This window comes from Pseudopipra pipra, chromosome 5 (genome assembly GCF_036250125.1).
Source record: "Pseudopipra pipra isolate bDixPip1 chromosome 5, bDixPip1.hap1, whole genome shotgun sequence".
NCBI classification, from domain to species: Eukaryota; Metazoa; Chordata; class Aves; order Passeriformes; family Pipridae; genus Pseudopipra; species Pseudopipra pipra.
The window spans coordinates 60,409,132-60,426,289 of record NC_087553.1 but is presented as its reverse complement, the minus strand read 5'-3'; the positions used below and the strand labels follow the sequence as shown (position 1 = coordinate 60,426,289).

At 43.2% G+C, this 17,158-nt stretch overlaps 1 protein-coding gene across 1 annotated transcript in view; it reads left to right on the top strand.

Moving 5' to 3' along the window:
• Positions 1 to 16,524, top strand: part of CPNE8 (copine 8) — a 109,692-nt gene extending 93,168 nt beyond the window's left edge. The window contains exon 20 of the mRNA XM_064656274.1: positions 16,056 to 16,524. Within this exon, the coding sequence (XP_064512344.1) occupies positions 16,056 to 16,097 (42 nt within the window). The 3' untranslated portion in view covers positions 16,098 to 16,524. The remainder of the gene's footprint in view (positions 1 to 16,055) is intronic.
• Positions 16,525 to 17,158: the final 634 nt, after the last annotated feature.

The window sequence follows — 17,158 nt, the reverse complement described above, 5'->3', positions numbered from 1 at the left end:
GAAAAGGGCAGAGGGGCAATCCCCACTAAGAGCCGGCTGATGCCGAGGCAGACCAGGGCTTAGATGGATATCTCACCATGGCTGCTCACACAGGTTTCTCACCTGTGTAGACTGCATGACAGCCAGTGCCACTGAGGTTCCATCTGTGCCACAGCACTTCTAATGCCTTGCCCTCCTGCTGCAAGAGGAAGATTTAGGGTGGAGAGCACGACTGCATACCTTGCATGTGCCACAGCAGCAGCAACCCCAATTTCCAGTCTGGGGAAGGGATCTGTTCCTGATCTCTTTTCTGTGCTCTTGAGAAAACCTGCTTGACAGTGACTAAGAAAGCAAGGAGAAGCATTGAACAGGGTAATACATGGAGACTGCTCCATGTATATCAGCCAGATATAAGAAACCTTAGTGGGATACATTCATCAGAATTCCCTCCCCTGGCAACTCTTCACAGGGTAGCCAAGCCTGTCAAATGCGGCGCTGACACCACCATGATATGCACGAGGCCTGGGGTGGTGATGGTTTTGAGATAATAACTTTATAGCTTTCTGGAGCAAGCTTCAGTGGTGAATGTCTCTTTGGCTGCAGCTGGGAAGGCCGAGTGTGTACCAATCTTGATGTGTCACACCTAGAGATCATGGACCTCTGGTGACTCTCGGGTTCTTGCAGTCCCTGTCATAAGCTGTTAACTAAGGACCGGGTAACTTAAGCACTCAAGTGGGACCAGCTTGCTGTCTTCAAAGACCACGTTCAAATCTCATGGGCATCTTCTCTACTATACTAAAACTGTGCATTTCATCCAGTGAATGCCTCAGGTAGAAATTCAGTATTACCTTTTGCATCATGTATGGCAAATTCACATATGTTATCATGTATACTTTCAAGTTTTAATTGGGATCAAAAGCATGTCAAGATAGCCAGTCTGGGGCGTACAAATGTTGAAAAGTGTAAGTACTTGTATACTGGGGTGAAGGATATGAGATGCAGCAGATATGTCAGGGCTAGTTGCACCTTACTACCTTGTTCAGTGGGTTTCACTGGAAATCCTGAATCCCTAGACTGAGCTAGATTATTTTTAACTGTTTTGAGAATGAATTTCATATACACTACTCTTTTTCTGTAAATCCAGAGTGCTTGAAAGCAAGCAGCCAAGTGTTTTTGACATGATTACAGAGGTGATACTTGCATTAGTTATTTAGAAGGTGACTTTGGAAAAATACTGAGAGGAAAGTGCTCTAGCAGCAACACTTTGAACATTTTGGCTGCCTTACTTCAGCTTTGTTATTTATTTTTTAAAAAAAATACTATAAAAATGCCCTTTTGTTCTTTCACTTTTCTGTTCCCATCTTGTCAGGTTTGCTCAGATTACAAGTCAAAACAAGCTTTTTCTTCTGTTCCATGGCGTAGATTTACTGTCACAGAAAAATTGGCCTTTCCCTTGGTTATAAATGCCGTAATAGACAACAGACAGATGGTAATAAACCATGTTGAATTTCCAATGTCTTGCTGGTGGTGCAAGACTCAATAGCTATGTCTAGAGAATTGGGAGTCATCCAGGAGTACAAAGGTGTCAGGTGAGACACTGTACTTTGTTTGCTGCCCTTGGTCATTACCATATATTTCAGATGACAGCTGGTTCTTGGCTCATTTGCTGAGCCTTGTGGGCTGGGCCAGGTTTAATGTCTCCAACAACTAGGAAGGACTTAGGAGTTATCTTTTATCCACCAGTGATAATAGACACTGAAAGGACACATTGCTCTGCTTGGCTGCCTTGGAGAGCGGTGTCTGTGCATTAGTGGGAAGCCTTCCCAGCTCCTAGCTGCAGTGATGACTGTACCAATAGTAGCTACCAGAGGATTTTTGCCAAACCTCCAGATGAAGGAAGGTGCCTTTTCTTGTCTTCTTTCCACCCATAGAATTGTCTGCCAGGAGTTGCTATAAGAGATATTATTGTCATAGTGAAGAGACTTCCTGATCTGTATGTAACCCAGGTCAGGGAAATTCCTATAATGGTGCCTAAGACATCCTCAACAGGTGCAGGCTGAAGTGTGCTATATTTTTCAAAAGACAGATTAAAAATCTTTACATGAAGAAATGGTGCTCCATCACTCTTCTCAAGTACAGCCATGGCCTTCTGAAATCCTGACACTCAATATTGGTTTCAGCTCAGGGCCAGAGCTTTCCAAATGCTGGTTGAGCTCACTCTGACAGTGAGTTCAGGCACTTTCTGCCTTGCAGAGGCAAATCCTTCGTCTTAAGGAGGATTCCTTTGGTGGAGCACATGAGAAATATCCATCAGCTGGACCTGCTACAGGTTCATGTGATTTCTTCTCCAAACCATCTTCCCTTCCAGAGACACTGCCAAGAAACAGAGCACAGAAGAGTATTTGGGAGCAGATACTTTCCCTAGTCTGGAAAAGGACAATACTGCTGCTCTGATATATGTGGGGGATGTGGTAGAGTGTGGTACCAGACCCCACTGCTTCACCTCCCTGCTTTTCCAACATGAGCACATCAAATACCAGATGTTGATATCCAGGGATGTCAACAAACACACATCCTCTGAGTAGGTGAGGCACAAACCCACTGCAATCAAGGGATCCTATCCGTCTCTATGCCCAAGGTGTTGGGTGGCTCCTGGATCAGCAGCACTGAGGTTTGGCAGCACACAGGGTAGGAGGGTCACATGTGTTTTAGCATCTGGACATGAAGATGGACCTTCAAAAGCAGCTACCTGATCCATGTGTCTGTAGACATCACACACTCCCTAGAGCCCTTGCTGTTGCTGAAATGCAACGTATCAGCTCTAGCTTACACAGGACATGAAGTAGGAATCTTACCCAGGATACTCAGAGGTTAAAATGCAAACAGAACAGCAGGAAGGATACAGAGAATAGCATAGACTCAAAACTTGTCCTACAAGTCTGTGAGAGAGATACCAACTGTCTGGTGTTCCCCTTAGCATGGCCTACACCATAGTACTTCCCTGTGGACTTCCATGTGATAATTGGTATTTCCACTAGAAGAAATAATTTCCAAAGTATGCAAACCGGGGGGGGGGGGGGGGGAAGCCAGTATAAGAGAATTCCCACATAGATTTAAAGACCAGAAAAGAAATTCAAGCATTTCACTCCTCCAAAAGGGGACATCTGATCTTTAATATACACAGTATATTTCATCATCCCAACCCAGCCAATTAACTGATGAATTATGATGTTGAAAGTCCTTGTTTTCCTGCTAGGTTAAATTTATCCAGGATCAGCTTCCAGTCACTAGAGTCCCATTTTAATGTCATTGCACAAATTGATAGTACATGTCTTCTAGATTCTTGTACCTTAGGCGTCCCCCTGGATCTCAAAAAGTTTAATGCCAAAATATAATTTGTTCTCATTAGCAGCATCTTGGGACTGCTGTGTGAAGGGACCAAGAAGGTTGGATGCATTAGGCTTTAGTTAAGACACAGAAGGGGATGCAGCAGTAAGCACAAAGCAATAAGTGCTAGAGGGAAGATAAATCAGGTGCTTCTGTGAACCTTCTCCCCAAAGGACAGGATGATACAGTGAAAGAGCACAATGCAAGCCCTGTCCAAATTAAAACTGATAACAGAAAATAGGCCTTATAGGCTAGGCAATAAATCTTTGCCGCTCACTGCTCCCAAAGTGCTACCAAGACTTTGCCTGCAGCCTGTGAGCCCCGCTATCCCCAGCAGGGTGATGCCTGCTTTGCCCACTCACCAAAGCACATGGCCATTCATGCAGGAGAAGAAAATGGTCCTTCTGGCCTGTGGTGGCACAACCACCCCCCACACTCGAGCCACACTACGACCTCAGAAATGCTCCTTAGGCCTCGGCACCTGGGCTAAGCTGGTCTTGAGCTTGTCAGAAGCCCTGTCTTCTCCCAGAAACTAGATCTGTCAAACAGGCTCCCGGTTTTCACAAACAGCCTTAGGAAGTAATTTTTCTAGTCTGAATAACAACCCAAATGGAACAACAGTTTTGTTATTGACCTTTCAAAGAGAGTTACCAACCCAAATTGCAGCCAGGATGGAAAATTACTGTGTCTAAAGCCAGGTCTCTTGCAACTCTATAAATAGTGGTCCTAAGTGAGACCCTTTGAGCTCTCCTGGACTGCAGTGGTGTGTAACCAGCTATGTCCCCCTGAGTGGGACACTTCTCAGAGCCAGCGAATTCTCAAGTTTGCCATACTTGGAGGACTGTTGTTGAAAAGTGATTATTGAGCAGGGGCTGATACCCCCACTCCTTGAGGCTCTACCCGTTGCCCATTGAGAAGAGGCAAGGCATCCATGTGTATTTCACTGAATGCAAGAGGGGTTTTTCACAGGGGATTTTTCACCTTGTATAAACTCCTTCAGGTCTGTGTGCATGTAAGTGTGAATATGCTGTAGCAAATGTACTGTGAATGTTGCTCTCTTAGATTGTTAAGTATGTTAGATTCATAAGTAAGTTAGGCCTATAAGTGAGTTACCGTTGTACTTATAGTAAATTCCATAGAATCTTTTGTTAAATTGTTTAAGTTAGGCTATCAATAAAATGTAATGAAGTTTAAGTGTTGTTAAAACCTTTATACCTAAACCACTGGTCAAGTCCATGGCAAAGTTTGGCAAGGAGGTCCACTCTGAACTTTGTGACTCAGCAGGAGGTTCTCCCTCCTTCCTTTTCATCTTTACCCTTTCCCATCCTTACCCTTTTCTCATCCTCAGCCACCATGTAGATCACTTCAGATTGATTTTAGTTTTAGACTGATTGATTTTTTTTAGTCTGATTTTTCTCTGTCTGCTTTAGCCATCTAGTAAGTAGTAGAGTGAACCTTGCCAACACACTTTGTTGCGCTTTCCCTTTTATATTAAACCTGCTTTTGCCAATATCTTTGCTGGTAATTCTTTGAGTGACCTAAAACACTCAGTTACAACTGGGCCCCACTGTCTGCCATTGGCACCAAGGATGGGGATCTTTTAGTTTAAAGACTCTATTAACCTTGGACTTTTTTTTTTTTTTTTGCTTAAATCTGGATTTTTCCAGGTTCCACGAGTTGTGCTAAATGATCTATTCCTGTCCTACCTTTGTGCCACCAGTCAACTGTGAACACAGTTTTCATGCTTGTGGTTAGCCATGGACAACATGCCTTTTCCTTCAACTCTTAAGCTGTCCTTTACTGATTGAATCTGTTTTAATTTCTCCTCTGGGATCCCAAAGCCCTACAAAATTTTCTTCTGATTGTAATGGACCAAGGACCACAGACCACTTCTTAGTAAAATAACTGTGAAGTTGTTTTCTAAAGACCTTGGATCACATACCATATATTTTGTTCTCTCTCTCAGCTTTTGGTCCCATCATGTCAAACTGGTTGTACCAACAGTCCAACATCCAAGGAGAAAAGAGCTCAGAGCTGATGGAGAATCACCAAAACTAATGTCCTTCTGGACAAACGTGAAAGCCAACTCACTGTGGAAGGAAATTAAACATAAGAAAGTGCTTGTATGAATAGGATGTTCTGTTGTATTGGGTCACTGCCTACCTCTTTAAAGAGTTGTTGTTGGCTGGGATATTCAGAGCATGAACACTTTTTGAAGATCATTAACACCAGCTTGAATGTTCATTAGACTCAAACATCCAGGGAAAGGAAAACTGCTGGGAGAGCTCTGAACCCTGCTTCTGGGAGCCTGTTTTGGCTACGACTTGAGTGGCCTCAATTTTCAGGGCAGTCAATAGGTTTTCTGGACCCTGCACACCTCCAAAGATCAATTTCTCTGGCAAAGAAATTTGCATGTCTGTACCATGGTAGAAATCAATGTCTGCTAGTAAAAGGAGAAAGAGGCCACTTCTGAACTCGACAGCAGCAGACAGGCTGTAGACTAGCACAACTGTGCCAAAATTATCCATTTACAAGGGCTTTAAATACTGACAGGTTTTTATCTCATCTCATTTCATCCAAATCTATTTGCTGTATCAAGAGGGCATGGTTCATTTTTGATCACTTTTATTTGTTCTTTCCCAAAGAAGCTTATAAGTCATACAATACTTCTGAAGACAGGAAAAAATACACATAGAGGCAGGAGGTGTTGGAACTGAAGCCAGCTACAGAGGAATCAAAGGATTCATCTGCCTTAATGTTAGATGTCTGTGGTGCAAATATCTATAGATGAGTCCATCACCCAGAGCTCCCTTTCTAGTGAAGAGTGAGAAATGGACTCTTATAGGGTGTGACTCAGCTGGACTATTTCAGGCAGCTTCATTAGAATGGAGTGTTCACACAGGCTGTGCCTGTTTCTCTCTGGTGACTATAAAGGAAGACCAGTTCAGATGTGAGTATTTACACATGTAGACTATGGTTGCCCTCTGACAGCTCTGGGTCTTTCATCCCTACCAAGACAGCTCACGTCATTCTCTTTCATCCTCAATTTTAGTTAAAAAGAGTGAATCTTAAACCAGCCATCCCAATAATGTAAGAGGCTTGAACCTTCCCTGCAGGTGCATGAGGATGTGGGCTATGTTGCAGGGTGAAGGGCCCAGGACAAAGTGAGATGCCGTGCTTGCCTGCAATGCTGGATCTTTTCATAGTCCAGCTCACTGGGCTCTACCTCTACCTGCAGGCAGCAATACAATAGAATCATAGAATTGTTTAAGTTGGAAAAGACCTTTAAGATCAAGTTCAACCACTAACCCAGAACTGACAAGCCCATATCTAAACCATGTCCCTAAGGGCCACATCGATATCTCTCTTAAGTATCTCCAGGTATGGTGACTCTACCACTTCCTTGGGCAGCCTGTTCCAGCACTTGATAATCCTTTCAGTGAAGATATTTTTCCTAATGTTCTATCTAAAACTCCCGTGGCACAACTTAGGACCATTTCCTCTTGTCCTATTACTTGTTACCCGAGAGAAGACACCAACACCCACCTGGCTAGTTGTAGAGAGTGGTAAGGTCTCCCCTGAGCCCCCTTGTCTCCAGGCTAAGCACCCCCAGATGCCTCAGCTGCTCCTAGTCAGACTTGTGCTTCAGTCCCTTCATCAGCTCCATTGCCCTTCTCCAGACATGCTTCAGCACCTCAACGTCTTTCTTGTAGTGAGGGGCCCAAAACAGAGCACAGGATTCGAGGTGCATTCTCACCAGTGCTGAGCACAGGTGAATGATCCCTGTGCTTGTCCTGCTGGCCACACTGTTGCTGATACAAACAGCACTGTGGGAAGCTGGAGGTAGTAAACCCTGAAAACAAAGTCAAACCTTTTAAAATAGTTTAACCAAAAGCTTCTGCCTCTCTCAGTTGTTCAAATGTCACTTTCTTTGTATTACCAACACATTTGCTCTCCAGTCTCGCAGAGAAATTACTTGTATGATCTGATTATAAATGTACACACCTAAAAGTACAAAAATGCCCTGTGAAAATCAATTAGAAATTCCCAAAGAACAAAGAAAAATCAAAAATAAAAAGCCAACAGGAAGCATTATACCCTCCTGTGTGATGTTAAGAAACGGGTGCTTACTTGGTAATGAAGCAGAACTGGTATTGCTTCTTTCTCTTTCAGGTCATCTTTAAAGATGTCCTAAACTGATTTAGTTGTGTTTAATCAATTGAAATTGAGTGGGGTCACAGGCTTAAGTAAGAAAATTTGCTGTGTTGAAGATCTTAATAGAAGATAATTGTTTAATACAGGAGGCAGTAGTTTGCAATACTCCTCCAATATATTTTCTTTTAGTCCTCATTGCCTGATAATATATCAAGAACACTTACACTTCTTCTTACAGTCTTTGTTTTCCTCATACAATACTTTATTCTTTCACATAATTTCCACATACCTATACTTTCCTATTTTTCTATACTTTGCTGTTATTTTTCAGTACCAAAAAGTTCTCCTTTTTGATTGGCACATCTCTGGAGAAAATACAGTGTGTTTCTCTGCAGCAGATAGGCCCCAGGGATTTAGCGTTGCTTGGAGGTATTCACATTTCTTGGGCAGGAGAATATTATTCCTCCTTTCTCTTTTATATCCACCAAGAAAAATCACTGATCTCCAGCCTTGATCATGTAAGCACAGAACTTATGTCATTACAAAACACAATGCCCAAAATCTGCTGAGAAGATTGTGTAGTTCAACTCCAATATATCTGTAGGAAAAGTACCTATGAAAATGTTAATAGACTTAAAAGCACGGGGAAGCAACTTGACATACTTCCAGGAGAAAACAGCAGTGTTACTACATAAGCACCAGAAAAGATAAGGTAAGATATTTTGCCATGGTTACAAATACAAGGACAATGAATGTCTGATCCTTTCCCAAGAAAATGGGAGAAAAATAACTGGCAAGGTGCCTGCTTCTAAAACCAATTTCAATGTATAAAGGAGTCTCTGAAAAGGATTCTGACTAATACACTGCCAGGCAGAGAGAAAGAAAAACCATTTCTGGAAGCAAGAGGCATTGCAAGTGCAACCAGAAATAAAATAATATATCCTTAAAGCTCTCAGGAGTGAGACCAACCCAATAAACCTGCTAGTACCCACTGATCTCAAATACGCATTTCGTATCTCTGGCAAACTCGGTTGACACCATCCAAGAGCAGCTTCACTGCCAACATGACCCACGAATTGTAACTTTGGCCATCTAATTCTCTTCTGCCTGGGAGCTAGAGGTTCAGCTGGAGGCAGCACAGGCATTGCTGGGAGGTCAGGTCATTTCTCCTTCTGAGGAGGAGTCAGCAGGAGTTTTCCTCTAAAGAGTCTACACTCAATTCCTGTAAAGAGATTCTTACAAGTTTATCTTGTAGAGGCAGATCATTTCCTTTGCAGTTTCTCTTGTCTACATGGAAGAGGAGATTGCTGTAACTGCATCATGTCAAGCTGACACACTTACTAGTATAGAGCTACTTGCAGGTAGCTGTCATACCTATAGATAAACCCTGACTCACATGCTGTTTTCAGTCATCTCCTCTCAGTTTAAGTCAAAAGTAGAGTCCAAGAGTCCCTCTTTCCCTGTATGGTCCCTGATTCCCTGTTTGTGATGGGCTTTAATTCTCTCCAGGGCATTCAGTCCTGTCTGTCCCAGCACATTAGGTATAGCTTAATACTCTTACCTTCAAGAAAGAACCAGGGCACCCTCTCCAGCCTTCTCAGGTCAGCTCCTTGTGACGTGGCCAGACATGACATTTAGTGTTCCATTCAGGTAAATGTGGTAGACACTGTCCCAGGCTGGTGGATATGCCGCAAGCTGGTGCTTGTGGGTCTCTGCAAATTAAGGGGGAGAGTGGTATATTTTTCAGAGTTGCCTTGCAGTCAAAAAGATCTAGAAACACTATTTGTCTTATGCAAAAGGTGTGGGAAGAGATTCCCTGGACCGCTTATGGCAGCTCGGTGCCTGACACCCATTTTTATAATGGGAAAAAAAAGGCTTTTCATCATCAGATTCTCCAGCTGAGCACCATAGAGCAGGGACAGCTAATGAGTACCTTAGCCCCTCTTGTTGAATTCTTTGCAATGGTTAAAATGATTAAAAATAGCAGCTGTGATGGGGATAGCTCATGGCAACTTCTAGGTCAGAGCATCTGAGCATTTGCATCCTTCCAACAGCCATGTGGTACTGAACTGTCCTCAGCTACCTCCAGCCCCATGACACTTGTGTCAGGTGTGTCAGTGATGCTGTGACAGCTCCAGCTGAGTGGGCAGAACCAGAGCCATATCTGCCCTTACACGTTCAGGGTGCACAGAGCAGTTGCACAAGCATTGGCTCTCCCTCACCTTGCTGCAGCTGGCAAGGCAACAGGGATGCAGTCATCAGTGCTGAGGTGGCTGAGCATCATTGAGAGCCATCCTGCCAGAAGAACTGAAATAAAAGAAATGCGATGATACTTCCCTACTTTTCAGTGCAAAAGCAGAAAAAGGTTAGGTTTCCAAGAAGTCCTGCTACCAGCTTTCATTTAACTCAACTGGATGATTTCCATGAGAGTACTGGGGAGACCTTCTCCAACAGCACAGTTTGAAGAATGAATCCTGAATCCTAATTCAGTAACCAATTGCCACAAATATTAACCTAGTCATATTTCAAAGGGTGGGATTAAGCTTTTGTCTTTGTTGTTTTAATATATCTCCCATTGGAAATTGGCAGCTTGCACAGCAAATCTGTGGCGAGGTTCATCATCTAACACAAAGACCATTGTCAGGTTTTTTGGGGCTGAGTGCCAGGTACCAGTAGGTGGGAACCAGCCTCAGTTGCTTGTGTGTGCTCAATTGCAGTTGTAAATAATGCAGTGTTTGGAAGCAGTTCAGAGTACAGCTGCAATCAGATAGCCTCAATATCGGCTGTTCAGTGCCAGAGACACAGTGATTGTGTGAGTGCTTAGGGTGATGGGGTGAGAAATGCTGGGAGCTCAACCTCTGCACAATTCCTCTACAAGTAAAAACGTACCTGTAGCCTCTGATCACTCTACTTTCCTATTATCCGCTAATCTTAAATGTCTCACATATTTGACCCCATTTACATAGGCATCTGCAGGAATAATTCCTGAACAGTGAGTGCAAGATTGTGTGTTCTGAGGTCAAGAGTAGCAAGATAGCAATTACAGAGATAATTGTTTTTAATGCATTTTTCACCTCCAGAGTCCCATTAAAATGTTCTTTGCAGAAGAACAGAAAGGAACAATGTTTTAATATTAGGTTTACAAGAAACACTTTCTTCCTCCTTTATTATATGCAAGTTCCTTGACAGCAATCATGAATTAATTTTCACATTGTTCAGTCTGATTTTCTGATTTGTTCTGGAGCAGGCTTTGCTCACTGCATCTGAGTACTGAAACTTGGAAAATGTTGACAGTGTTTATGATAATTAAAATCAATTGAAGGACACTGTTCAGTACTCTAGCTAGGATTAAAATTCCTTGTATGTCTCTTAAAAATGAACCAGGAAGAAAAGGCCAAATTGTTAAGACCTGTTATGCAGGATGCATGTAAACCATTTTTATCTCCATCATTTTATTGACGGTGTTTGACAATTACCTGAATTAATTCCTATATGCCCTGCAACAGCTTTTGTCTCAGTCTCACCTACATCCACATTGGACCCGTGGATGCAGGTGCTGAGGGAGTACAAACAGGGAACTGGCCTGGGCCCTTTGAAGTTGCTTCCACATCAGCAGTGGAAGAAATCAAAGAGCTGCCACAAGCACTTGCTGATATCTTGGTAATACCCACTCCACATGGCAGGAGAGGTGTCTGGAGTAAATTCTTGAATATTAACCATCTTTCCTGTATCCCTCTTCCCTCCAGGGCTTTATCCCCTGACACTCTACCAAACAGATTCCTGAATAGGCCAAATCTACTCTGCTGAAGTCCAGGGTATTGAGCTTGCTGTGCACCCTCTTCACTGCCCCAAGGATCTCAAACTCTTCCACTTCATGGTCACTACAGCCCAGGCTGCCCTTGAGCTTCATATGCTCCACCAGCCTCTCTGTTGGCTAGAACAAGGTCCAGCATAGCAGCTCTCCTTGTTGGCTACTCTATAATTTGGAGAAGGAGAAGAGATCCAGGAACCTTCTGGATATGCATTGCTGTGTTGTCCTTCCTACAGATATCGGGGTGGTTGAAGTCCCCCATGAAGATCAGGACTTCTAAGTGTGAGAACATCCCTATCTGCCCAGACAGATGGTCATTGACATAGAGGGTAACACCCTCCCCTCATCTCTCTTACCTGTTCTTCCTAAGGAGCCTGTATGCTTCCATTACAACACTCCAACCACGGGAGCCATTCCATGACATTTCCACGATGCCAATAAGATCACAACCCTGCAGGCATCCGCCTCTAACTCTGTTTGTTCATCCCCCTTGGTGGGTGGATTTGCAAAGAGACAGTTAAGTTGGGCCCCAAATTAAGGCAACTCACTGGCTGGAGTGGCTGGAATTCCTTTGTACTGCCCTTCAGGCACCATCAGCTCCCAGTAGTCCAAGTTTCTCCAAGTTGGACCACTGTCTAAGTAGCCAAACCCCTGCCTGTGGCACCAGTCCTGTAACCATTTGTTGATTTGTCAAGTTCCACTGGCCCTTTCAAATTCCTTCCCTTTGACCAGAAGGACTGTGCTCACTCTCAGCATTTTCTAGGTGTTATCCCTCTAGCTCGCTACTGAAAACCCCATGTAAGATGGTATCAAACACATCAATACACACAATTAGTGTATGACGAATTTACAGGGGCTATTACTTGTATATTTGATATATATGAAGCATTTAAAAATAGGATGTTTGTTTGTTTCAGTGCTTCTTCTGGGACTCAGAAATAAGTCAAATGATGTGCATTTTACTAGAGCCTTCTTCTGTCTTTTCTTAGTGAGAGATACAATTTTCTTTTATGGAGTTTCTTGGTTCCTCACTTCTACTCTGAAATTGTATATGCAGTTCTCGAAGTATCCTTGGAGAGTATCCAACTTTCAAATTCCATCAGGCTCCAATAATTTGAAAATATTTTATGTATTGCTGTACTTTCTAACATCTTTCCTGTTCTTTCCTTTTAGCCTGAATTTGTATCATTTCCCCTTTGTTACATTAGCTGTTTGATCACTACTGGAGCCTCTTGTGAAAACTCTCAAAAAAAGCATTCTGTCTCCTCGGTACTGCTTGCCATTAGCTTTTCTTCTGCAGTGAGTAGTGAACCAATGTGTCCTCTGATATTTCTCTTTCCAGTAATGACTCCACAGATTGTGGGGTTTGCTAATCTTTATTTCTTTTTCTCTTGAATTTGATTTTCTCCCTTCCAGCACATGCTGTCCTTTGATATTCGTCCTTGCTCACTTTGACCTCATGCCCATTTTCTCTGTACTTATTTTTTGTATGAGTTTACTGAAGAGCTGAAATAATCCACATCGTTCTCCTGCTACAATTTGCCGTGTGACTACATGCTGGTAGAATTGTATCATAACATCATTTGGCACAAGGAACTGACAATTCTCCTGAACTATTTAGCGTTTTGAAGTGTTTTTTCATGAACTATTATTTATTATCTTTCTTTGGGTACCGAAATCTGTTTCTTGAAGCCAATTGACTTAATTCCGTTTGGTTTGGTTCTCCCGCTTTCTTTGTCTAAGGGCCATTACACATAATAATCTGTCCCTTAGCAGTTAACAGCAGCCTATCAACTGCACACTGATGATGCTGAAAGAACTTTAGGAAGAAAGCAATAGCATAATACAAGCAGCCATGAAAATGACCATATTAATTTGAATTATAAAATGAAACTTAAAAGATTTCGAGTGGACTTGAACTATTAACTGACCTCTCCCATCTACCTAGGCTCTATGTGGTGCTTCATAATGCACTTTATCTTCCTAACATTTCACTGACACAGCAAGAGATAAACTAAAACTTAACCTACCTGTGCAAAGATATATTCACATCCTTAATGGTAACAACTGCAGCCTTACCTTCTCCTGACATCCAGGGGGAAAAAAGGCAGTATCCCTGTACCATCTCCAAGAGCTGAGCCTCCAAGAGCACTGCCTCTCAGCAGCAGTGCAGAACAGCTTTAGCAATCAAACCCAACTCTCTGTATTCAAAGCAGAGGAGCAAAATCCCCCATGGCAGTGGCAGAAGTGGTGCTGGTGGGAGAGGACACACCAAGCCTTGCTGCCTGGCATGTCACCCATGGTAAGGCTGCACTCTTCATCAGATCAGTGATGGAGAGGCTGCCCATGGGGGCTGTGGAAGTCCCATCTATGGAGATCTTCAAGATTCAGGTAGATGGAAGATTGATGGGCCTGACTGTGCTTTGTCCCACTTGTCCTCAAGGATGGCCTGGATGCCTCCAGAAGGGCTTTCCAACCATCATGCCTGTGAAGCTTCTAAACCAGTTTCCCACCCTCCCTGAGCCATCACAAGACTGGGCTTAAAGCAGAACCCCCACAAGAGGGGTTAGAGTCTGCCTACCTCCAGAAACACTAGCAGCTAGCTACTAATGATAGGTTTGTCACTGGGGATAATTCATGCTTCCAAAATTTGTGTAGCTGTGGTTCTTCCTTCTCCTCCTCCCTTCACAGCCTTGCTTGTTTAAGCCTTTCTTTGAAATTTGTTGTTCATTGACTAGGCCTGATTTTGTGGCTGAGATTTCTACAGGTCAAGTCAGCACTGAAGGGGATGTTTTTGAGAAGCTGCCCTGGAAATGAGACATGGTCCAGGCTGCCATAGGTCAGAACTTAGCAGAAAGGTGACATATGCAGGTAACATGGTCCCAGAAGATGCAGGATTGTACCCAGTCACTGTGAAACATCTTTGGAGGTCATGTAGACGTAAGGCAAAGGCAAACTCTGGGCTTCTCCCTTGCTGTTGAAGGGCATAGGGAAGGCAGGCTTGGAAGGTTGCAAGGGTCTCTGAAAGCAAGGCAAAGCCTGGCCCTTCTCCTTTTCTTATCTTCATAGTCATCATCCAAAGGCATTCCTCACCTACTGCAGATGACTGCACCCAGGCCATTCCCAGTTAAACCAATTCCCATTTCAAATGGCATCACAAAAATGCAGACACAGAAAAGCTGCTAGGAAGAGCTCTGTCATTAACTCACCAAATATTAAAAGGCATCAAAGCACTGCAGATAAAATTATTTCAAGGACTAATTACTATACCAATCCTTCTGGCTTTAATTCACAGTACATGAGACACATGGGAGAAGATTCAATTTGTAATGATAATTTGAAACTTTTTAATAGGATTTCACCAGCAATATGAAGACTGACAGTTTAATACTTTGTGGAAATGAAGAAATAAAGCTCAGGCCCCATATATAAACCCTTCCTAAAATATTGGGAACACAGTACAGGATAATCCAAATACCTGGCAAAGTCCTGATTCTCTTTTCAGAGTAAGATGTACTCCAACTGCAGCCCTGTGGCTCTCACTGCAAGAGTTGAGTGCCTGAAGTTGACAGGAGAGAGGAATTTTAGGCTTAAACTCTCCAAAGCCTTCGTACCAAAGCACTCAACAATCTGCTGTCTTTGCAGAAGACATTTTAAGGCTGTGTTTGAAGAAGTTGCTTGGGTGCTGGACCAAAAACCTTACAAAAGATGGGAAGTAATTTTCTATAAGGACATCCTCAGTTCAGCAGGAGAGCAGCAGGAATTATCAGATCAACCACCTCAACTTGCAAGAGCACTGTTTTAAAAAGCCTTTAGTTTAAGGGGAAACTTTAAAAATTGCATGCAAAGCATAAGCTGGGACCTGGCCAATACTTCCTATCCTCTACAAGAGTACTGCAGACCTTGGGCTGGTGCTGTGGGATGCTCACAGGATGCCCTTACCCTCAAGAGGGATCTATTTCTGACAGCTGCCACTTTGCAGATGCAAGGAGAGATGAGAATTTCTCCTCTGGTTCCTCAAGTCAGGACACCTGAATACTGCCTCACAAAGAGGTGCAAAGTACCTGCTTTGCCCTGGCAAGCCAGTCCCTGGCAAGCCAGAGTTAGGCAGCTGGGAACAGCGGTATCCCAGGGATCAACAGTGATAGGAACAACATACACATGGTCTTGGGCACTGGCAGTCACTCCAGTCTAGTATTTTCTGATCTCAACCCACACATCTGTTCATGAACTAATGAGAAGCAGCAAGAGACTTCAAGCCTATTTTGTTCCGTGCTTATCGATAAAAGAGCATAGTAGCTTTATTTTATCTGTACTGCATTAAAAGATGCCTATGAAAAACACAGTCTAGGTCTACCACAGGTGCAGAAAAAGTACATGGAATGTCTTTGCTGCTGTAAAAGGATAATATTTTGTCAGTGTGGTTGCTTTGGCTGGAGTATAGCTAATTTTTTCACAATAGCTGGTATATTGTGCTGGAAACAGTGCTGACAATTCAGGGATGTTTTAGCCACTGCTGAATTTACACAGTCAAGGCCTTTTCTGCCCCTTACCCCACCAGTGAGGAGGCTGGGGGTGCACAAGGAGGGAACACAGCCAGGACAGCTGACCCCAACTGACCCAGGGGATATTCCAGATCATATGGTATCATGCTTGGCATATAAAGCTGGAGGAAGAAGGAAGAGGAGGACAGCAGTCAGAATGATGGTGTTTGTCTTTCCAGGTCACTGCTATGCATGATGGAGCCCCACTTTCCTGGAAATGACTGAATGTCTTCCTGTCCATGGGAAGTGGTGAATTAATTCCTTGTTTGTGTGTTCAGCTTTCCTTTACCCATTGAACTGTCTTTATCTCAACCCACAAGTTTTCTCACTTCTACCCTTCTGATTCTCTCCTCCATGCCACTGTGGAGGAGTGAGTGAGTAGCAGCATGGGACTGAATTGTCAGCTGGGGCTAAACCATGGCACAGAGGACAACCAGGCATTTGAAGAAATCCCCTAACTCCATGTACTTTGTCAAGCTGTGGGAAAGCAATACTGTATAAGGGAGACTGTAGTTAAGTTGGTGATGATACAGGCTTTTAGAAAAGAAAATTGTTGGATTCCAAAATAATATCTGCAGAGAGATATTTGAGTGGTCTTTGCAAAAAGTCATGCGCTACAGAAGCTGGGAAACCCCCTTTTTCTTTGACCTCATCCCTGTGAATTCTTCCTGCCTTCTCCAGCAGAATGTGAAAAGACTCCTTGCATGATATCACATGCCCTGTCCAAGCCAGAGAGACCACACCCTGATCTCATCAAACTTGTGCAGAAAACCTTTTGTATTTTATCTCTCCCTTTGTGTTCCCTGGATCCTGTGCATTCTGCAAAACTGAATACCTTTTTTCCCTTGTAATTCCCCCAAGATAAAATAGGGTTTCCCCTTTGATGAATGTGTAAGACCCCAAGTTTGTTAACCCGGGTTTTTCCCTTATGTCATTCCCTGAACCCCCTTCCCCCCGTTTGTAATTAATTGTAATAGTTACAACCCCGTGCTGAATACGTAGATCCTAAACCCTTTAAATATGAACTTGTGAGTCCAATAAAGCATTCCAGTTTTCTGCCTCCACTGGGATCGTTGTAGTTATTGACCTCCGCAGAAAATGAAAGAAAAATACAATTATTAAGTTAACTCAAGAAGTTTCATAAAAAGCAATGCTACATGCTGCTCGACTGATACCTGTGGGTTTGGTAAATTTGTTGATGAGGAGGTTTCATAGCTCTGTTTTGACATTTTCGGAAAGTGACTATAACAAAATTATAGCCTTGCTGAAACGCATCCACCAC